The 21,577-nt window shown below is 48.9% G+C and overlaps 9 protein-coding genes across 9 annotated transcripts; 4 read left to right on the top strand and 5 right to left on the bottom strand.

The window, feature by feature from the left end:
* Positions 1-350: 350 nt before the first annotated feature.
* Positions 351-3,102, bottom strand: N7484_003922 (uncharacterized protein; the record flags this gene model as incomplete). Its single annotated transcript, XM_057114342.1, has 9 exons — positions 351-882; positions 936-1,059; positions 1,179-1,197; positions 1,401-1,524; positions 1,578-1,908; positions 1,964-2,070; positions 2,217-2,687; positions 2,740-2,887; positions 2,946-3,102. 9 exons carry the CDS (start codon positions 3,100-3,102, stop codon positions 351-353), a joined length of 2,013 nt encoding a protein of 670 aa, XP_056974482.1.
* Positions 3,103-3,766: 664 nt separating this feature from the next.
* On the top strand, positions 3,767-5,731 carry N7484_003921 (uncharacterized protein; the record flags this gene model as incomplete). The annotated part of the gene is made up of 7 exons (XM_057114341.1): positions 3,767-4,304; positions 4,363-4,460; positions 4,514-4,576; positions 4,628-4,680; positions 4,744-4,815; positions 4,868-4,981; positions 5,029-5,731. 7 exons carry the CDS (start codon positions 3,767-3,769, stop codon positions 5,729-5,731), a joined length of 1,641 nt encoding a protein of 546 aa, XP_056974481.1.
* Positions 5,732-6,441: 710 nt separating this feature from the next.
* Positions 6,442-8,985, top strand: N7484_003920 (putative alpha-glucosidase; the record flags this gene model as incomplete). The annotated part of the gene is made up of 1 exon (XM_057114340.1): positions 6,442-8,985. The coding sequence occupies one exon, from the start codon at positions 6,442-6,444 to the stop codon at positions 8,983-8,985; it is 2,544 nt and encodes an 847-aa protein (XP_056974480.1).
* Positions 8,986-9,439: 454 nt separating this feature from the next.
* Positions 9,440-10,619, bottom strand: N7484_003919 (mitochondrial 37S ribosomal protein uS2m; the record flags this gene model as incomplete). The annotated part of the gene is made up of 3 exons (XM_057114339.1): positions 9,440-10,245; positions 10,349-10,522; positions 10,589-10,619. The coding sequence occupies 3 exons, from the start codon at positions 10,617-10,619 to the stop codon at positions 9,440-9,442; spliced, it is 1,011 nt and encodes a 336-aa protein (XP_056974479.1).
* Positions 10,620-11,171: 552 nt separating this feature from the next.
* Positions 11,172-11,835, bottom strand: hel10 (putative high expression lethality protein Hel10; the record flags this gene model as incomplete). Its single annotated transcript, XM_057114338.1, has 2 exons — positions 11,172-11,469; positions 11,531-11,835. The coding sequence occupies 2 exons, from the start codon at positions 11,833-11,835 to the stop codon at positions 11,172-11,174; spliced, it is 603 nt and encodes a 200-aa protein (XP_056974478.1).
* A 1,190-nt stretch (positions 11,836-13,025) lies between these two features.
* On the top strand, positions 13,026-13,731 carry N7484_003917 (putative phosphoglycerate mutase family protein; the record flags this gene model as incomplete). Its single annotated transcript, XM_057114337.1, has 3 exons — positions 13,026-13,275; positions 13,334-13,568; positions 13,620-13,731. 3 exons carry the CDS (start codon positions 13,026-13,028, stop codon positions 13,729-13,731), a joined length of 597 nt encoding a protein of 198 aa, XP_056974477.1.
* Positions 13,732-14,482: 751 nt separating this feature from the next.
* N7484_003916 (uncharacterized protein) lies at positions 14,483-15,565 on the bottom strand (the record flags this gene model as incomplete). The annotated part of the gene is made up of 1 exon (XM_057114336.1): positions 14,483-15,565. The coding sequence occupies one exon, from the start codon at positions 15,563-15,565 to the stop codon at positions 14,483-14,485; it is 1,083 nt and encodes a 360-aa protein (XP_056974476.1).
* Positions 15,566-16,573: 1,008 nt separating this feature from the next.
* Positions 16,574-18,419, bottom strand: N7484_003915 (putative amino acid transporter; the record flags this gene model as incomplete). Its single annotated transcript, XM_057114335.1, has 2 exons — positions 16,574-17,900; positions 17,953-18,419. The coding sequence occupies 2 exons, from the start codon at positions 18,417-18,419 to the stop codon at positions 16,574-16,576; spliced, it is 1,794 nt and encodes a 597-aa protein (XP_056974475.1).
* Positions 18,420-20,226: 1,807 nt separating this feature from the next.
* Positions 20,227-21,149, top strand: N7484_003914 (pirin family protein; the record flags this gene model as incomplete). The annotated part of the gene is made up of 2 exons (XM_057114334.1): positions 20,227-20,575; positions 20,635-21,149. 2 exons carry the CDS (start codon positions 20,227-20,229, stop codon positions 21,147-21,149), a joined length of 864 nt encoding a protein of 287 aa, XP_056974474.1.
* Positions 21,150-21,577: the final 428 nt, after the last annotated feature.

Raw genomic sequence — 21,577 nt, 5'->3', positions numbered from 1 at the left:
TAGCTAGGCAACTTTCCTATCGCCTAGTCGCAATATGATCTTGACTCCACTTTGTGCATTCGTGCGAGGTTTGAGGATCTTGAAGACCAGAACAAACTGATAATAGGTGATATACATTTGGGTTCATATGTAATCATAGTCACTTCTGATATTTCTCCTGACCTACCTATAAAGATTACCAAGAGCATTAGCCCAATCACACTGCAAAGGTCCCCAGAGTGTTATTTCCCCATAAACCATACCTACTCGTAGTTCGAACACGTATCAACAAAGCTAATCACATCCATGGATGTTGTAACTCAAAAGCCCCGAGGACCGCCGTTTAGAAATATATGGATCACGTATGTAGTTTACATAGCAAGCGAGAAATCCCCGAAGAAATCCTGCCAGGCAGTAGGGAAATAAAACAGATTCAGCCCCGGGAAATCCCACTCCGAGACAAATTGCTCCGGGACAAACCACTGTAGATCTGCCTGTGCATCAAATAGTTCCCAAAATGGCGACGTAGCTGTTGTGCCACCAGTACTCGGCTGTTGTGATTCTCGTAGAGCACGACCGTATTTCTCAATACTGACCTTGAGAATTTGAAGGTAAATATTCCCAGCTCCGGTTTGGTTAGTATTTGAGCCTGCCTTGCTCAGCTCGTGAACGAGTCGAGTTCCATGTTCAAGAAGCTCCTCGTGTTCTTCGTCACGCTCAGGCAGGAGTCGAGAGAGTTTCAAGAGTAAGAGGAAGGCGAATGCACACTTTGCCCAGACGAAATCCATGGCGTATTTTAGTTTTGCGAGGTAAAAGTCTGGCTCGACTACCATTAGGCGGAGATGTCGTCGAGCGCTGGCTTTTGCTGTGAGCAGAATGTTGCGTTCCGTTGGGGACATTGTACTCCATTGACTGTCAGTTTAAATTGTATCATAAACAGGAAAGTCAGTACACACGCAACATTTTCGACACCCATTGCTCGAAGAGCTTTGCAGTTTAGCATCATCTCGGCCCAGCATTTTTGCACTCGTAGAGCTGCTAGGAGGTATGGCTTTTCTTCGTTTGTGGTAATTGAGGTCTCTGTCGTGGCGTTAGAAGATTATTTAGTGTGGGATTTTCTAGTTGTTCACCGATAATTCTTATCCAATCACTTATAAAAGTCAGCACGGGCTCGCTCAAAATCTTCGCAGGTGCCATACTCGAACCAAATGTCCAAATCTACTTTCATTTCATGAACAAAATCAGAGATTCCGGGGCCATCAAGTTGCGTTCCTGGTCCCAGGCTATCATTGATCGTGGCTGGGAAGCAATTAGTGGCCATGTTCTCACCACAAGATCTTTCCATACCTCTTAAAATATTAAGCTATTACAGAAACCGTCAGCAAGTGTTCAAATCTATTTGATATGTAGGTTGAGCGTACCTCCACTTGAGAGAACAATCTTAAATCAAGGACCGTTGTTGATGGATGGCTGAGAAGGATTCGACTTCTTCTCGAATTCCCTAGCAACCTAATCCCAGGAGGCTTTCCTCCATCCACTCGGAATCTTACCAGGGTATATTTAGCAGAGTCATCAAAGTAAAGCCAAAGGGTACTCACATATGCTCTAAAACCAAGAGTCCAAACCAAGTTCTCGACTTCCGCATTAAATCTCTTTCCCGGTCAAAGTCATGGTCCGGGATTCCTGCTGCGTCCTCATCATTTTTAAACGCCAATCGCTCAGTCAGCTCCTCAAATGCATCATGAAGCTCCAAATCAAGTGCCATGCGCGTAGCAAATGATAGAATGAGTAGGCGATCGGCAGAGTAGCATGCCACTATAAGCATCGCTTGGACTGACTCGAGGCAATTCAGTCCTTTGTTTTGGATGATCACGTTGATCCATTTCTTGAGTTCCGCGTGAAGCATATCCGATGTTGGACCACCGGTCCCTGGAAATAGAATTAGTTGTGTCACATTCAAAGTTTATCAACACTGGTCCTATACTTGTTTCAACCATGCAGCCAATGGTGCAAATCGCGTTCAATAGAATACTGCTTCGGGCTCGAACAGAAGTGAAGGTATCATATTGTGGGTCGAAAATTGGGATATATCTGTCCTGTTATAGTTGAAAAAAATCAATACTGCGCGATCTTCATTCAACAGAGCCTTGAGTCAGAACTTACACAGCCTTGAAAGAACCTAAAACAGAAACGTAAGCAAAGGTCCGTCGTGGAAGTGGGAGTGGGGTTGAACGTACGTATTAAAGCATGATACTGCACTCTCCGGTGTAATAAGGCCCTTATCAATAAAATCCGCAATGGACTCCTCTCGAATCTCAAAACAGGAGCGTTTTCGCTTCTTGGGTCGGAAATTGTCTTCGTTCGAAGGCGTATACATTGGAGCTACTGTCGTGGCTCCATTTGGAGAGACATCTGGAATCGATCTTTGGTAGGAATTTGAGGTATTCATATGATTAGCTGAGCCTGCATGGACTGTTAGAGCTCCACGGCCCTCTTGTTGGTGAGTATGAGCAAATTGAGAACATGACGAAGTGCAGGCACTTCCACGGCGTGGTTCGTCAACTTGGCCATGCGATTGCTGTGGAGAATGGAGTCCCTGCTCTTGGAACCTTGGACTTGAATTTATGTGGTTTTGATTGACCAATGCTTGCATCTCATCAAGTTGACTTCGCAAATAGTGGACCTCAGACTCGACTCCCTCGAGTCGCCTGGAGATATGTCAACCGATATGCTTCGGGTTGTATTATGATATCCATGCACCTACTCTGAGACAGGGTCTTTGGGTATTTCAAAGAAAACGCATTGTTTATCGATCTTTTGACACCTACAGGCGTGATGTTTAGAGGCTGATCATGCATGACCCTGCAGCAGTGTTGCATACCTCCCACACGGCCGATCCCCATCGCACCTAACCTATAATAGATTTAGTGAGCTCCTCAATATATTAGCTTCAATAGTAGACGAACCTTGGACTGTCGGCAGGAAGTACACGCTTTCTAAGCAAGGGAGCATGGACGTTAGAACTGTTCCGGAGAACGAAGCCGAGGCCCGGGGGTCACGTACAGGGATACGCTTTTTGCCGATTGGCACCGGTAAGACATGCAAAGAATCATCATCCTGCATTTTCGGAATAATATGGGCCCTTTCTTGCACTCTGCTAGGAGTATTCGGAGACAGATCTCAAGAAGCAAAAACGCGGGGCTCGGGTATTCCTCCGGCGAACGGAGGAAACTCGTGGCTCTCCACTTTTCCCCAGAACCCCAGATCACACAAAATGCCGATCACGGGACGTCAAACCCAATATTCCCATTGTCATCGGTTTTTCCATCCGAACGCCGACAACTATCCCCGATCTAGAAATCCCGTCTCCTCAACCTTCCAACACGCAACGCGGCTTGCCCAAGAACTCGGGGTGATTGGCCCACTTGACCGGAAGTTGTCCGCAATTTCAGGAATTCAGTCCTCTGGGCCGTATCGGATGACCTTGAGGCGTAAGGTGGCATGAGTAGCTGCATGAGAAGGTTGACGAGGATGAACCGGAAAAAATCATTGGCTTGGCCTTGTTCAGACTTGGAGTTGGACGGCGCTAGACCCGAGAGATCATAAACTTCGCTTCCCCACGGGGTTTGCATATACCCTATCTCCCCCAACTCCATTGTCTCTATCTACCGTGGCTCTTTGGCTGATTTGGCTGATTTCTGCATTTTCCCCTTTACAACATCCTTTCTACCTTTCACGGTTGCTAGTCTTCATCTTTACTTATTCGTTGTTCAACTCCTGGTTAGCGATGTCCCATATAGGAGAATCTTCGCAACCCAAGCACCAGCAAGAGGAGTTTGTCGAGTCCATCGAGCATGAGGAACGACCTCATCACACAACCCAGGATGCACCACAGGTGAAAAAGGGTCAACAGGATCAAGCGCTGCAGTTGATCGAGGAGGTAGGATACTCGACTATCCTGACCCCGGAGAACAACAAGCATGTCCTTAGGAAGATTGATCTTCGTCTACTTCCTATTATGCTAGTCATCTACTTCCTCCAGCAGCTTGACAAGTCAACTCTTTCTTACGCATCAGTTTTTGGACTCAAGGAGAATGCTCACCTCCATGGGCAGCAGTACTCCTGGCTGGGTGCGGTCGTCTATGTGGCTCAGTTGGTGTTCCAGCCCCTGGTTTCATATCTCTTGGTAAAAGTCCCAATGGGCAAATTTCTGGCGGCGTCGACTCTTTGCTGGGGTATTGCATTGTCTTGTATGGCTGCTGCCAACACCTTCGCTACTTTGATGGTCTGCCGGCTGTTGCTTGGTGTCTTTGAGGCTGGTCTTGGTAAGTCGCTTCATATTGTCCGATTTTCAGGGTCACGCTTCTAATTATCGTCAAAAAGCTCCGGCTTTTATTGCAGTGACCCAGATGTGGTATCGACGACGTGAGCAGCCTGTTAGATTGGGCTCGTGGTATGCAATGAATGGTGTGGTCAACATGGTAAGGTGTTTGGGATACTCGTTTCGAGCCTTAGCTAAGCGTTCGCTATTTAGGTTGGAAGCTTGATCACGTATGGGCTGGGACACATCAATTCTTCAGTCTTTGCTCCTTACCAGGTGGGTCAATTATTGCTTCTTCTGTTGATAACAAAGCTCTAATCTTTTCAGGTCATTTTTCTCTTCTTTGGCTTGATTACAGTTGCATTTTCGTCGGTTGTGTTGTAAGTGGAACACCCTCCTCAGCCCATCTTCAAAAAACAGCACACTGATGCTTTGTTCTATAGCTTCTTCATGCCCGACTCTCCTGTCAAGGCCAAATTCTTGTCCGAAGACGATAAAATGGTGGCTGTTGAAAGGTACCTGCTCTTGAGAACCTTCTGAGATCTTCTCCAGTCTAACATATTGTAGATTGCGAATGAATCAACAAGGTATTGAAAGCCACGAATGGAAATGGGAGCATGTCAAGGAGGCATGCTTGGATCTCAAGTCCTGGTTCTGGTTTTCCCTGATGGTCTCTATCTCGTAAGAAAACCGGTCTTGCCATATTCTTCCTTTACTGACTTCTGCAGAATCCCGAGCGGTGGAATCACCACATTTGGTCCCTTGATCATCGAATCATTTGGCTTCGACAGCCTTAACACGATCCTTCTCAATGTCCCGTTTGGGGCAGTCCAACTTATCGCTACAATGGGAGGTGCTTGGCTGGCTACAGCATGGAGAAAGAAAGGTCCCGTGCTCGCGCTATTGTGCCTTCCCCCAATTGCGGGCTGTGTCATGCTGTTGAAGATTCCCCACGATGATGCTCATAAAGGTCCTCTTCTTGTGGGTTACTACATCATCTCCGTCTACCCAGGAATCACGCCCTTGATCTACTCTTGGTCGGCGGCCAACACTGCTGGAGAGACAAAGAAGAAGGTTACGACTGGTATTCTTCTTGTTGGACAATGTGTAGGCAACATCATTGGACCAAATCTTTACACCACTGAAGAAGCCCCGCTGTACCACCGTGGACTTCTTTCAAACCTCTCTCTGTTCTGCGTTCTGTGGTTTCTCATTATGATGAATATGGCCTACTTGTCCTTCCTCAATAAGAAGCACGAGAAGAAGCGCGTTGCTCTTGGAAAAGATGCAAAGATTGTTGATCACTCCATGTTTGCGGTTGGGACTGTACCAATCGACAAGGATGGCATGCCGGTCCAACAGGTCGCTAATGACAACGCCTTCAAAGATCTGACGGACTGGCAGAACGAGGACTTCGTTTATGTCTATTAGGCGCAGGTACTGACACTCGGTTAGTGTTGATGGCGAATTGGGAATAGTTATTTATATGCAGTATTTCGAACGGAATAATGAGACTTCAGAGCTCTGTTTTTACATATGGTCAATGCGAATAATGTTCAATGCTAAAGAATGGAGACGGCCATTCTAGACTGCTGGTCGGATATTTTGACAACATGAATCTTCAGGTTATGTGATGAGCATACGTAATTAATGTATTTACAAGCAGTTTTCTAGGCGCTTGATTGGGCTCTGTGCACCACTGATTCCGTAACATTTGATGAGACATTTGATAACTTCCCATGGACTAGTCTCCTACGGATCTACCGGCTTCCAGTATACGTACGACATGCCCATAGACTCCATTCCCGGCTAGACATTTCGGCCTTTCGTAACATAATTCTTAATCCTTTTTGCTAGCTGCATACTAATAGCCCCACATAGTAACCTTCAATCGGCATTTGCTCGCATCTCCGGCTTCTCAACATCCGGGGTTGTGGGTCAATAGCCGATCGCGTCCTACAAAGGACAATTCGGAGATGATCCCCGATCTCCGATGTATACTGCCCCACGTCATACATAATGGTTCCATTGCAACGCGGGGCAAGCATTTCAGCAGAATGCTACAAATACAGCTGTCTGCCAGGGTGCTCCAAGCTTTCATATGCGATTGTTCCCCGTGAAGAGTCCACATTTCAATCACAATGCCTCAGAGAGAAAGCTGCCCGCGCGGGTATCAACAAGTGCCCTCGAGCACTCAGCAAGATGCTTCGGTGTTGATCCGGAGTAGCTCCAAGAGCAAGAATGCTTTCGATTTCTCTTTTGAAGCTATTCGCAAGAACCTTTTCCGGGTGACTTTTACCTCGCCGGAGCATGTCGTTCCTCCCTACCCCAGCGTTACCAAGCCGCAAACCGACCTCCAGAACGTGAACGTTTCCGCAAAGTCCTCCGAAACCTCCAAGACCATCGATGTTGGGGGTGTTACTGCTACCGTTGAGTGGGAATCGACTCCTGTCGTTTCTTTGGCGTGGACTGGGTCGGATAAGCTTCTTCATCGCGATTTGCCTCTGCGCTCATATGTTGCTGATGGAGAGGGTGTTGCACACTACTCGGTTCATGACCGGGAGGCGTTGCATGTTGGTCTGGGCGAGAAGGCTGCGCCCATGGATCTGAGCGGCCGCAACTTCCAACTCTCCGCAACCGACTGCTTCGGATACGACGCCTACAACTCCGATCCTCTATACAAGCACATTCCGCTCTTGATCAAGGCTACTCCGGAAGGCTGCGTTGCTCTCTTCTCCACAACCCATGGTCGTGGATCCTGGTCCGTTGGCGCAGAGATTGACGGTCTCTGGGGCCACTTCAAGATCTACCGCCAGGACTACGGTGGCTTGGAACAGTACATGATTGTCGGCAAGAACCTTCAGGAGGTCGTTCGGTCATATGCAGAACTCGTGGGAATGCCCTTGCTCGTTCCTCGTTGGGCCTACGGATACGTCTCTGGTGGATACAAGTACACAATGCTTGATGAACCTCGTGCCTCTGATGCATTGATTGACTTTGCCGAGACCCTGGAGAAGCACGGCATTCCTTGCTCAGGCCACCAGATGAGTTCTGGATATTCGATCTCGGAGCACGAGCCTAAGGTTCGAACTGTCTTTACCTGGAACTACTACCGCTTCCCCGACCCAGAGGCGTGGATCAAGAAGATGCATGAGCACGGTATTCGTCTGATCAGTAACATCAAGCCCTTCCTGCTCGAGTCCCACCCTGATTTCAAGCACCTGATCGATTCCCGCGGTTTCTTCCAAGATGACGCCAAGGAGCCTGGATACATGCAGCTGTGGAGTGCCGGAGGTGCAACTGGTGGCGAAGGCTGCCACATCGATTTCACATCCGAAGCCGCTTTCAAGTGGTGGTACGATGGAGTCCAAAAGCTGAAGAAGGTCGGCATCGACGGAATGTGGAACGATAACAACGAATACACCCTCCCAACCGACGACTGGACTCTTGCCCTCGACGAGTCAATGGTCAACGGCGAAGCAAAGAAGACAACCCCTAACAACGTCGGCCAATGGGGCCGCGCCCTCCACACTGAACTAATGGGCAAATCCTCCCACGACGCCCTCCTCGACATGGAACCAAAATACAGACCTTTCGTCCTGACACGCAGCGCCACAGCTGGAACAATGCGGTATGCCTCAAGTACCTGGTCCGGTGACAACGTCACAAGCTGGGAAAGCATGAAGGGATCCAACGCGCTCTCCCTGAACTCAGGCATGTCATTGATGCAATACGAAGGCCATGATATTGGCGGTTTCGAAGGTCCCCAGCCCTCCCCTGAGCTGCTTCTTCGATGGATCCAGCTCGGATGTAACTCCACCCGCTTCACGATCAACTGTTTCAAGACTTCGCCTGACAATAACTCTGTCGGCGAGGTTATTGAGCCTTACATGTATCCCGAGATCACACCTTTAGTCCGTGATGCTATTAAGCGTCGCTACGAGATTCTGCCGTACATTTACTCCCAGGGTCTGTCGAGTCACCAGTCTGCTACGCCACCCCAGCGCTGGGTCGGTTGGGGCTACGAGTCTGACCCGGAGGTCTGGACAAAGGCCCTCAAGGCCGGTGATACTCAGTTCTGGTTCGGAGACTCCATGCTCGTCGGTGGCGTCTATGAACCAGGCGTCAACGTCGCAAAGATGTATCTCCCCCGGAAATCCGGACCTGACTTCGACTACGGCTATGTCAACATGAATGCGCCGTACACCTACTTCCCCTCCGGCCAGTGGGTTGAGATCCCCTCTGAGTGGCGCGAGAGTATCCCTCTGATCGCAAAGATCGGAGGTGCTATTCCCGTTGGCAAGAGCGTTCACACTCGTGTGCCAGGCGATGATACCGCTGCTTCGATGGGTGTCAAGGAGCTGGATGATTACCGTGGTGTTGAAGTCTTTCCGCCAAAGGGCTCTTCGCATGGAACTGTGTTTGAGAATACCTGGTTTGAGGATGATGGTATTGCGCAGGTGCCTAAGATCTCGAACTATACACTCAGTTATAGCTCTACTGTTGAGAAGGTGCTTGTGCACTTCCAACGTGATGAGAGTAGTGGGTTTGTGCCCGCTTGGAAAGAGGTCGATGTGGTTTTGCACTATGGGGATCAGCGTGCTGTGGTCTCTTCTTCTGGTCAGGAGATCGTGGCTAAGGGTGTTGATGCACGTGGTCGGTTGGTGTACACTATTAAGGCTTGAGGTGGGATTATTTTGGAAAATGATGTCTTGGATTGTATCGACTGGGCTATATATATTGGTCAGCACGTGACAGCTGCCTGGACATGATTTTGCATGAACGTAGAGAATGGGTTTTTAATGAACACTCAGGTTTTTCGCACTGATTTTGCTTAGTTTTTCACCTTGGAATAATCCAAGGTTGCAGCTATAAGTAAGGCCAACCTTAAGAAGGACTGAACCAAGGATTACTTCGGCTTAACTGACTGCGCCTTCGTAGTATACCATTATGTTGGAGTGTCAAATAAATCCAAATGCATTTATGAAAAAAGACTTGTTAATACACGAAGATGTTATAACACCAACAAACAAGGAATCATCTATACAGTACAAAGTCCGACGCTCGAATGCAATGTCAGACGAATATGATGCTGAAGCCTATCAAGACGTGTGACAGCAAGAAAGACGAAATTACACCCTACTTCTGGTTCTCGGCACCCAGAAGCTCACCAGTAAACGGATCCAACTTCAACTGCTTCGAAGTAATAGGCTTGTAGGTCAACTCGCCCTGCTCAGCCAACCCAAGCCTCCTCTTCTGACCAGCCCCACCCGCACTACCCAGAACGCTAGCAATAAGCGCCACAGACTGCAAGCTATCATCGTTCGCAGGAATAGGATATGTCAGGCGAGTAGGATCAGCATCGGTATCCACAATGCCGACCGTAGGCACATTATTCAAACCACACTCATGCAACAACACGACATTCTCCAGCGGGTTTAAGCAAACAACCAAATCCGGCTTCACGGACGGTCTGTCCGCAAGATCAATCTTGAACTCGGGTAAGGTCTCGTCCACCGCATTCACAACCTTGGTCTCGCAGTGGCCGAGAATCTGCTGTCCGTTCGTCAGGGATCCGGGAATCCATCGCTCGAAGATGTGGTATCCGCGCGCGAGCTCGGCAGCGCGGACGACGGCTGGCTTCTGGCCCTTGCGGGTTCCGACGAAGAGAATGATACCGCCGCGGGCGGCGACTTCTTCGACGACCTTTGCGGCACGGCGGAGGTAGGCGGCTGTTATGTCGAGCGAGATGATGTGGATGCCCTCACGGATACCGAAGATGTAGCGACTGTTCTGGGGGTTCCAGCGGGAGGTGCTGTGGCCCATGTGTGTACCTGCTGCGAGAAGGAGCTCGAGGGTGACATCTGATGCGGAGATGTGGGTTTGGAGGATATCCGGAGTGTGGTCTTCTTTCACGGTGGAGCCAAGGGAGTTAAACTTCGCTTCTGGAGAGGTGAAGGAGAAGGTTAGTTTCTATGGTGACTTTTTTTTTTACTGAAACATAATCATTGATGTTTGGGCGTTGTTAGGGGAATCGGAGTTCCTCACTTGACTCTAGTAAGCCCTTCCATGCCTGGCGTTTGGTGGGTGGGCGTGGCGCCTTAGTGGGTTCGGGGATAGGGGTTGAAGATGAGGTCTGGACTGCTGTGTCGACTGGTGCATCGGAGGAGAGAGAACGGCTGTAGACCGGAGCGCGGCGACTCAAAGCCAGCAATTGGCGGCCTAGAGGAATATTTGTCAGTTAAGCAATTCTCAATGGTTTATTGAGGAGTATTGAGAATGACTGACTTTGCCGCACACCAAGTTGTCGTACAATCATGTTGGGTATAGACATTTGAATCGGAGCAAAAGCGTGTTGAGGACTTGAGTTCTCCGCGCAACTTTTGTCGGACTTTCTGTGGCCTAAGGCAGAAACTACAAATTTCCACCTGAGGCACCAAGTGGTATCATTCCAGAAATAAGGCATTCAGGCCACCTACGCTAGTCCCGATATAGCCGCGGGCTGGGCTGATCTCTCGATCGGCAATTCCCCCGCGCGGTGGCAAAGTTCCCAACATTATCTTAATGCAAAACGTCGATCTTTAATTTAGGTTCTTGAAAAATTCTAATTCTGATTCTCGTGGATTCTTGATATCGATGCAAAGATGGTACATGTAAGGCTATGAAATTAAGCCCATGTGAAACGATCAAAAAGGCGATTTGGCAAAAGCACTCATGCTAGCCCGTTCTCGCCAAGGTAGCAAATAAAAAGGAAATTCATGAGCGTTGCAAGGTCATCACGATGAGTAAACTAATGGACTAAAAGCAAAGCGAAAGAAAATGAAAAAGACCGCGGCCGGTCAGGGGTATCAAGACGATAGAACATTCCCCCTTAGCGCTTGAAGTAGCCACCGAGCTGGTCCATCATACCACTACCGTTGTGGGAAGGAGGGCCGGGGGGACCACCGTAGGGGCCACCGGGACCCTGGGGACCCTCATCGTGCTTGCGGTGCTTCTTGATAGCATCCTCGGCAATGCTGCCAATAATGGCTCCACCGATCGTTCCGAGGAAGCCGTGGTTGGCCTTGTGGCCAGCGAAACCACCAGCGGCACCACCGGCGAGGGCACCGGCTAGACCACGCTCGCCGTCCTGGGCCTCACCGGGAGCAGACTGCTGCTCGTTGTAGTAACTAAGAATGAAGTTAGTCTCATGTCGGAGTTATGCCAGAGAAAGGTGGAGGTGAAACATACCCCTGTCGGGAGGCGTCCTGGCCGTACTGCTGCTGCTGCTCGCCACCGTAGTGCTGCTGGGGCTGCTGAGACTGCTGGTTGTAGTAGTCATTGGCACCACTCTGCTGACCGTAGCCCTGCTGCTGCTCGCCGCCGTAGTGCTGCTGGGGCTGCTGAGACTGCTGGTTGTAGTAATCGTTGGAGCCACCCTGCTGAGGGTAGCCTTGCTGGCCATAGCCCTGCTGGCCGTAGCCCTGCTGCTGAGAGTAACCACCCTGCTGGCCGTAGCCCTGGTTGTACTGGTCGTTGTTGTAGTAACCGGACATGATGAAATGTGATGTGAAGTTGTGAGGAAGTTGAGAATGAAGAGTTGGAAGGATGGAAAAGGTGTGGATGATAAGATGGGAATGAGGGGCAAAGAGACACCTTTTTATAACAAGTGACCACAGGGCTGACGGGGCCAAAAGAACCCCACATGGCCACGCAAATTTACCCAACGCCGAGAAATCACTTGGAGGCGCAGTGGTTTGTCACTTTACACAGCCAGGCACCGCCACATGTCGCCATCTTTGCGTGCATAATGCTATGCAGTCCACAGGGCTGAGTTCTCGAAATACCAGTAATACTACGTGGCCCTCCAAAAATAGAGGAAATTCGGTCCCTTCGGAACTTCGGCTCGGATCTTCGAAATTGTTCGATGAAAGTTCCATCGTTACAAAGCGCCAAGACGATCCGGTTCGCGTCATTTTTCTTTCACATCCGCGCAGATTCCGGTTGCCTAGCGCGCTAAGCCACTACCCAGCTTGGCTGTGTCACGGTATCGTTACGGTCAAACCTTTCTCCTTGCCCTGGATCTGCCGATATGACTCTGGTATGGGTGGTGAGGCTTTTCGCACGTCCAGCCCACAATCCGAGTATCCGCATATCCCGAGCATAAGCAAAATACGTACCCCACATCCGACGGGACCATGCATAAGTCACTCAACTCTTTCCTTTTTGAATTTCCTCTACGAGATCATTCACCCCGGTCCGATGACTGCAGAAAATGACCTAGCAATTCCAAGTCTGGAAACCTTAAGTATGTAGTCCTGCTCGTTCTATTGGCAAATAGATTAGGTGCAAGATATTTGCTTTTTCTTCTGCGCTATCTGCTAAGAAGTCCTGTAAATTTGCAACTCCATGTAGGTCTAAACCCTGGACGCTGATTAAAGCATGTGGAACGCCTTACCCTATCACAACTACTGACAAAGAGAAAAAACCTGGAACAATGATGCACGATGCAAAGGGATTTAAGACCCTCGGTCGTCATTCCCGGATACGGGTTTGTCTGATGCATCTGACTCCATGTTTACTTCTTCCATGTCGATCTGTACGCCTGGTCACCCGAAATGGGCCGACCACCCAAAAACCAGTGTTAGGCAAGGGGGAGGCTGGTCCGATTGGGCGACCGACGCTTTTTGCTCATATTAGCAGTCAAAATCCCCATTTCACTGTAATCACTCCTTTTCTCTTCAAAATGCTTTGGCGGTCAGCATGTCAGGTATCCTTCTGCCTCTTCTCTCTCGCAGCAGGAGTAGCATCTGAAGTAGCAGGCAATACCCATCGCCCAATAATATACCTCATCCGTCATGGCGAAAAGTCCGGCGACCCGAACGATCATGAGTTAACCTATGAGGGGATCATGCGCGCCGAATGTTTACGTGATTTCTTCGGTGCCGACTCCGGATATAATATTAGCTATATCATGGCGCCGGCGATGGAAAAAAGTAAGTAGCAGAGGACCGGGCCCGTACAATGTGGCGCTTATTGATTGTCTGGTGGTAGATGGCGAGCATGGTCGCGCTTTGAAGACTGCCCTTCCCCTTGCAAAAGATCTCGGTCTAGAAGTGGACGTGCATTGCGGGAAGCAAATGGGCGCATTCGAGCTGCAATGCGTTGCGGATGCCGCTCGGTCTTACGATGGGCCTGGTAATGTTCTTCTTGTTTGGCGACATAAAAGTATGGCGACGATTGCAAAGTTGTTGGGAGTGAAACATCATGTTAAGTATCCTAAGAAGCGGTAGGTCGGATTTCTTACGCGAGTTACGAGACAGCACTGATGTCTGGATAGTTATGACATTATGTGGACTATTCCACACCCCTATAATCGGGTAACAGAGGTCCAGAGTGAGCATTGTCCTGGGCTGGACATGGAAACTGAGAGGTTGATCGTTCAACATTGATATGCATAAAAGATAGAGCTGTATTCATCGCATCACGCAGGTCGCGGGTCTAATTTCCATCATTGAAGTGGGATTAAGGTTGATTAAACAAAAGGGCTGTAATTAGTTCAATGACAAGATCTATTTCGGGTATACAGTACGGTCGCGTATATAGCTTACAATCTCGTGTGGCTGTGCTATGTCAAGGCCCCCACGGACTAGGCAGCATTGATTCAAAGGGCTGTGCGGGGTCGCAACACTTGCTGTTTCGGTCCGACGATCATGTCAACCAAGCGGAAATATTCTGGATCGAAGTGGCGAATTTCAGCCCTGCAGGGACTAGACTTGAGGTCTTTGTCTCCCTACAAGACCCGATCCTTGTTAGTTGCGTCAATTTGTTTTCATTCGTTCGCGACGGCACAAATATTCACATGAACAATGACTAAGATGCTTGATGACGATAGACTGGGAGAATTCCAGGAACGGTAGATGGGACTGAAGATGTTACAGAAAGAAGAGGACTCGTACGGTCCCATAGGAGTACTTCTTAGGATTCGTATAGTCAGTTAGCTAACTTATTTACAAAGGATCCTAGATTACGTGGGCCCAGGTCTGAAGGGCAATACTTACAAAGCTGGAGCTTCATCGTACCTGTCAAACAGCATTTTTCTCCATCATAATGCAAGATTCCACACAATAATCTAACACAGATCTATGTACAATTTACCCAAACCATCCCTTCACTCTCCACGTGCGCATGCAAACCTGAGAATCAAACAGTAATCCGTCTCGCCTTCAGATACTCATAATCAGGCATCGACTTCCGAACATATACTTCTAAAAGCCCCCCAGTCTCCTCCCCAAACTCCTCCTTCCACTTGATCGCCTCAGCGTCGATATCAATAACCTCCGGCGCCTTATCCTTAACAATACCCGAAGAATTCTCCAACGTAGCAAGCATAATTTTAGCAGCACCCACATTCATCTCAAATTCCTGAGCACTAGCATTCGGATCACCATTATCCCACTGAGCCGACTTCTTGACTTCATCCTTACCCGCCCACTCAAATTGCACAACGCTCTTGTCTAATCCAGTCCGCTCACACAACTTCAACACAACCTCGGGGTTATGGATTAAATCATGGGCGTCGATAACGGGTGGTTGGACAGGTGTATCAGGCTGCTCCATACACCAATCATACATCAACCGCGTCCAATGCATATCCATGTTCGAAAACGAAGCACCCTTTATACCGTCTTCGTCCAGCATACCGGTTTGAGCGACTTTTACCATGGCCCTGTATAGGGATGGCCAGGCCAGTGCTGGGTGTCTGATGATGAAAGCCATCTGCCACGAGCGCAGGTACTCGTCCGAAAGAAGCGTCTCGTTGAACCGGGAGTATGTCTGGGGACCGTATTTCTCTGGCATGTCTAGGCGGAAAGCCTGGAAGAATTCTTCGTCGTGGATGCCTGTTTGGGCCTTGAGGAGGGCGGCGGGAGGGTAGAGCCAGTATGCGTGCTCCTTTGCGAACATCATTTTATTGGCATTGTCGGCTTGCGTGGAGAACTCCTCCAGTGTGTTGAAACACTCCTGGAAGGAGTTCTTTATTTCAAGTTTATCATCGTCGGTCCATTCCTCAATGCTCGTTTTGTTTAAGTAATTCTTGTCTGAGGCGGCAACTCGGGAGAATGCTGGGTAGAAAAAGTAGCCGCCTTTTTGGCTGGTGAGGAGATTGGGCTGCTTGGGGATATTGAGGATTTTCAGGAGAAGATTTGAGGCTGTTCGAGGGATGCTGACTAGGAGGAGCCGGCGGGGCGTAGCGGGGACGGTGCTGGTGGGTTCGGGACCGGCCATCTTTCAAGGAAAATCCAAATGATAGGTTTTGGGGTAAATAAGCTTAATTTGGTAGAGCAATGAGAGCCCAGAAAAATGGCTACATTTCGAGGGCGGATGGCGTGATTATATGTTTACTTTGAGTCTGACTATCAATATCTGGGCTGAAAAAGATTACTCGTGGACTTTCCTGCAACGGATGTTTGCTGGACCGCATGGGCACACTCCGTTTCTTCTGATCCCTCTTTTCGCTACGATTGGGTCCCTCGGATTTTGACGGCCTTTCAGAGCGAGGCAGTGGAGTAGAAAATGTACGCCATACGGATTTTGACCGGGGCCGTTGATTGATCTGCAGTTTTGGCTTCTCTTCTAGGCAAAAAGAAATGTAAGACACTCGGGGTGTCGGCAATTAGCGTCCCCGAGAGTTGGTATTATCATTAAAAATCAATAATGGATCATACCGTCTCATGCATGGCTGGGCTAGCTTGGCATCTTGTATATTGAAGCCAGACAACGACAAATCGTGGCTGACGAAGCGGGGTTGTTTTCCGCTGGCTCCACTGGAAAGATTCTGGCAAACAAATCTCACCACTTGTCCGGAAGGACAGATATGGCATTGCCTTCTCTTCTTAGACCGTTTTCCGTAATGTGTATCTTGAATGTAACTCGATGCGTTGTTCACTGCTGACGTTGATCACCCGCTCGCTTTAAACAGGCGTCCCGGTTTACGTTATCGTGCGTCGAAAGATACGAGACATCATGGAAGAGGTCATAACATGGCTTGTGTTGCATACTTGATTGGTAAGTTGACGGGAAACATGCCATCTGGCATTCAGCTCCGGGCCAAGAATTGGCAGGGCTGTCATCAATTGTAGATGCTATGAAATGTGTTTCCGTTGCGAAAAGTTACCGCGGGTATGGAGGAAGGTAATCATGTTTGAAAATCATATAAATAGAACCGTCTACCCGGGCTACTATACATCACAGAATGTACAATAAACTTAGAATGGTCAATCAAGGTCACGCACTCTAACTGTCCAGAGGACTCTTGCAGGTGAACGAAGTGGTCACACTCGAGCTATAAGCGGAGATTAAGCCGGTGATAGCAGAGTAGGCGCCAAGACCAGCAAGAGCCAATGCACCCAAGAAGTAGAACAGGTTGAAGGAACTGAAAATGATCCGCTTGGTGCCCATGCTCTTGAACCCACGAGTGAAGCGCTTAAGGCCCCGGTCGTGGCGCACGGTCGCGCCAGTGGAGGGATCGAATCCTTCCCCATCCGTCAGAGCATACTTCCGAATCCAGAAGAGAGTAGCCAACATCGGGGGAAAGGTGTAGGTGAATTGCAGGATACAGAAAGCAGCGACAACAGAGGTCAAGCCTGAGAAACTGGGGATACCGGCGGCGAGGACGAAAGCGATGGCCCAGTAAATTGGGATCAGAGCGACCCACATGAACTTGCCAGCTCGGGCGGTCAGAGGGGGGCAGCGGAAGAACTCGACAAAAATGTTGTTGTAGATGACCTTCACACCAATGTTTCCGTACAGACCAGCGGCAATGACACCCGACAACATGGCAAACACATTACCGGCGGTCTGAATGCTATACTTGCTGATGCCCAGGTAGGTGGGGTTGATGGAGTACTGGCCCTGGTAGCCGTACATGAATAGGCCATAGAGCATGTAGCAGAAGTAAATGAAAGCCTGGGCGGCCCACATGCCAGTTAGGAAATCCTTGGGACGCTTCATCTCAGCCATAAACTCGGGGAACACCATGGCACCGCCATAGGCGAATACAGCCTGCATGGCACCGGTGACCGAGGCTGCAAAGTCGGCAGGGTCGGGGAGTCCACCAGTGGTCTTGACGGGAGGGAAAACACCATTGACAGGCGTGACAGACGAGCCATCACCAACAGAGTAGCCCGCGGCCTGAGTGTAAGCGGTGTAGTTGGGGGGCGAGTGAGCAGCACCACCCATGGTAACAAACATGCAGAGAAGATTGAGCCACACAGCGACATTGGCCAGCCATCCGAACTTCTGCAGGGTGCGAATCTGGCCAAGGAAGAAACCGACTAGGGCCCAAATCAAACAACAGATGATATAGCAGAGCTTGAACTTGGCAGCTTGGGACAGAGCTTCTCCATTAGAAATAACAATAAGACCGACGTTCAGCAGCAGCTGAATACTCTGCAGGATGTTGAAGAGGTGCCGCATCCAAGGGCCATAGAGACGAAATCCCATATCACCAAAGCTGCGCAGGGGGAATTGGTACGAGTCAAGACCAAGAAAAGTATCCCAAAGCAAATATCCGGAGTATCCGGCCAAAGAGGCAAAAACAGTGTATAAAGCGATACCGGGACTGTCAAACGTCAGTGATGGTCGTATCAGAAAAAGCTAAGTTTGAAGCTTACCCCCAACCCATGGTCGCAAACGCGTACGGAAGACCAAATGGACCCAGGATATCAGTGGTAATCAGATAGAAAATCGCACCACGGGTCGCAGTCCGAAGTGCGCGAGATGCATTGGTCCACTCTTGATCAGTAATAGTCATGCGAGTCGCTGGGTCACTAGTGTTCAAGGCACCAGCATCCTTCTGGTCATTTCCTGAGGATTGCTCGACTCCACCACCACTTTTAGAGGGGAAAATAATCGAGAGAACACCAGTCTCAGGTGTTGTCAGCTCCTCCTCCTCAGCTCGAGTAAGCTGCGCATAGTGGTGATACTCCTCAAAGGTAACGCTAGTATCATGCAGCTTCCGATGCTGAGGTCGAATAGTTCCAGTACCGGGACTTTGGACTGTGAGATTTTCAATAATCTCGCGTTCTTTCTCGTGAAGGCGAGGGTCACCCTCAACGGCAAGATTTGCTAGTTGAGACATTTCCACCAGTTCAGGGGAGGGTGGGAAAGGGAGGGGAGATGAGTCAAAAGCACAAAATACCCAGTGGGGGAAAGAAGCATGCGACCGAGCCTTCCATTTATTTTATAAGGATCATGTGGAACCTTTCACTCGGGCTATCGGAGAAGGCGATAGCATTTCAATCTCAGTCGCCATGACCGAGTCGACGCGAAGGGCGCAGAGAGGTTGCCGGTAGCCGGAAACGGACCCGAATGGAACCAATCATGTATGGCTACTGATCGTCTGAGTAGGGGTCATCCACTCATTGTAGTAAATGGCGCGGAAGAGCCCGAAATGAAAGAACATCCAAGGAAGCCAAGTGAGCTTAAGCCTTCATGGCTGGCCTCGGCAACAGTCACAGTTATTGGTGGTGTGTGAGTGGCGTGGAGAATGTGGACCCTCGTTACATCTGCCATATAATGGTCGTGACCAGTCAGCATGCGCGGGAGACGCCGCAGACCCTCGATTCAGGGTTCATTACGGGGCACGCGAAATCGAGGTGTGAGAAATTCTTCACCTTAATCTAAAAAAGAAGGTTATAGCTTCTGATTGAAGATGATATGCACAGTAAAGGGGCAAGATCGACGTCGAATCGGACTGCCAAGCTGAATATCACGCAAAAGAACAGCAGGATGACAAGCACAGCAAAGTTGAATTGCAAAGTCGTGCATTGGCTCGCTCGCCACCTTCCTAATTGGTCGATCGTTCCATCTCACACGTAGGACGCCTCAGATCCACCCTGACCATGTTTTCTGTTCGCCATAACCATGTTGCCCATTCCAGAGCGCTAGGGTTGTACAGTAATTGACATCTATCTAGAAATGTTTATTTTTCCCCACGTGGCGATTTGTTGAAGCGCGTCTCTTTCTCCAGGTTTGTCCCCGCAAATGTCGATCTTGCACACGCGCGTACATGTGTGATGAATCATTGATAACACTGAATTAAATTAATGTAATATTGGCGGCTAGAAGCGGTTCGGCAGGCAACGGCGATTAGGATCATTGGCAAGGCTGCGGAATTGGCCCCCATGAAGCGTTTTGTTCTTTCGTCCAGGAAGGCCTGCTACAATGGAACGTTATTGGGGGCCCTGGTCAAAAACTGTACAGATATGTATAGTAATCAATAGTGGAAGAGGTGAGGCTGGCAGGCTCGTCAAACTCTAGCTAATTGATTATTAGTCATGGTCCCAAATCCTGGCAATTATTGTGTTTTGAGATCTCCCACCTGCTCAATTTCCATGTTCATTGATAATTTCATATTTTCCAAGTGCTTGTTCAGAATGCTGCGCCATTCACTCATGTCTGAAGTAATAAGATCCAAAGATGGTAAATATGTGACTTTGGCTAAAAATTCTCTAAGTGTTATGCAACGAAACGCGGAGACGATAAGTTACTTAATTCATCAGCAGCAAGCATGATCAATCATTGTCTGCACAACCCATGCAACGACTGCAAACCTCCCTACTGTGTATAATGCGTTAGCATTGCTGGAGTCCAGAGCCAATCAGAAGCTCGGCTTTTCCTGCTTACATACTCCGATGCATTGGACATGAACAGAAATGTCAGCAATCCATCAGCAACAGTGGGTCCACTAAGCCGCTTTCAGCCCACTCCACATTATTGATGATCGATAATGCTTGGATAATCCCAGACGACAATTTCTACGGCCATCTGGATACTTCAATCACAATCCTATATAAGGCCAGATTCCCGAGCTTTTCTCAAAAAGTTCACACAAAAATCACAGATCAATTTACAGGACTTATAAGACCAACATCAACATAATAATCATGACAAATCCACTTGCCCACGCAAAGATCGCCCTCCGCCGCTCTAGCGAGCGCGGATATGCTGAGCACGGCGGCTGGCTCAAATCCTATCACACATTCAGCTTCGCTGGGTACATGGACCACCGCTTCATCAATTTTGGATCTCTTCGCGTTCTCAATGAAGATCGCGTCGCTGCCCGGAATGGTTTCCCTACCCACCCTCATCGCGATGCGGAGATCTTCAGCTATATTCTCAATGGCGAGCTTACGCATCGCGATAGTATGATTAAGAAGGGTGCCGAAGGTGAACAGGGAAAGTCTTTCTACCGCATGCATCGGGGTGACGTTCAATTCACTACTGGTGGAACTGGTAAGCATCAATCCATTCATTTTCGGCATGTGTTTGCACAACTACTGACAATATAACAGGAATTGCGCACTCTGAGCAAAATGAGTCTAATAAGCCTGTGCACTTTCTTCAGATCTGGGCTTTGCCTTGGAAGAATGGCCTCAAGCCTCAATACCACACTATGAGCTTTAGCGAGGAGGCGAAGAAGAAGGGCTTTGTTCCTATCTTGTCACCGCTCGCCGCTGGTCCCGAGGCTACACCTGCACAGGAGGAGGCTGCTGTGCCTAAGATTCCTGACACAATTCCCATTCATGCGGACTTCGTCATGGGAGCTGGTATCATTGCTCCTTCTAAGACCTTTAAATGGAACATCGGCGCGGGTGAAGTTGTTGAGTCCAAGAAGAAGCGGAATGTTTATATTCATGTGCCCATGACCAAGCAGGGCAAAGCGAAGGTCAAGATTGATGGTCGTGAGGATGCTGTGCTGGAGGAGGGAGATGGTGCATTTGTCACAATGGTGAATGCTGGAGACTGGCTTCAAGTTGAAAGTGTCGGAGAGGTTGAGGCGGAGGTTATTGTGCTTGACAGCAATTAGTATAGATGTTGTTTACGTTTATGAGATATTGAATTAATGATAGAAATTTGTCAATACGCAGCTTCTCAATTAGTCACAGCCGACCCCAGTCACGTTGGTATGACAGAGTCCAGACCAAAGGCCGTGCACAGATCCGATATGCAATAAGCATAACAAGAACCATACTTCAAAATTGAAAAAAAAAAAAAAAAAACCAACACCAGTCGTTGAAGGGAGAGAACGAAAACAGAACCTTAGTCTTACGTAAAACATTTTCTTTTCTAGTTCAGCTTTGAGCATGAAGCTGACTGGCTTCATCCAGGCAATGCAACCAACAATATAACGACCTGTGCTGAGCCTTTCCAGCATTCAACTTCTCATATGGCACATCAATGAATCGCTCCGTAATATCCATAATCATCACTAGCACTGACCGACTAGAGCTTCAG

The sequence above is a fragment of the Penicillium longicatenatum genome, assembly GCF_028827895.1.
Source record: "Penicillium longicatenatum strain IBT 33135 chromosome Unknown contig_2_segment0_segment0, whole genome shotgun sequence".
In the NCBI taxonomy this organism is placed as follows: domain Eukaryota; kingdom Fungi; phylum Ascomycota; class Eurotiomycetes; order Eurotiales; family Aspergillaceae; genus Penicillium; species Penicillium longicatenatum.
This window is presented reverse-complemented; position numbering and strand designations above follow the sequence as displayed.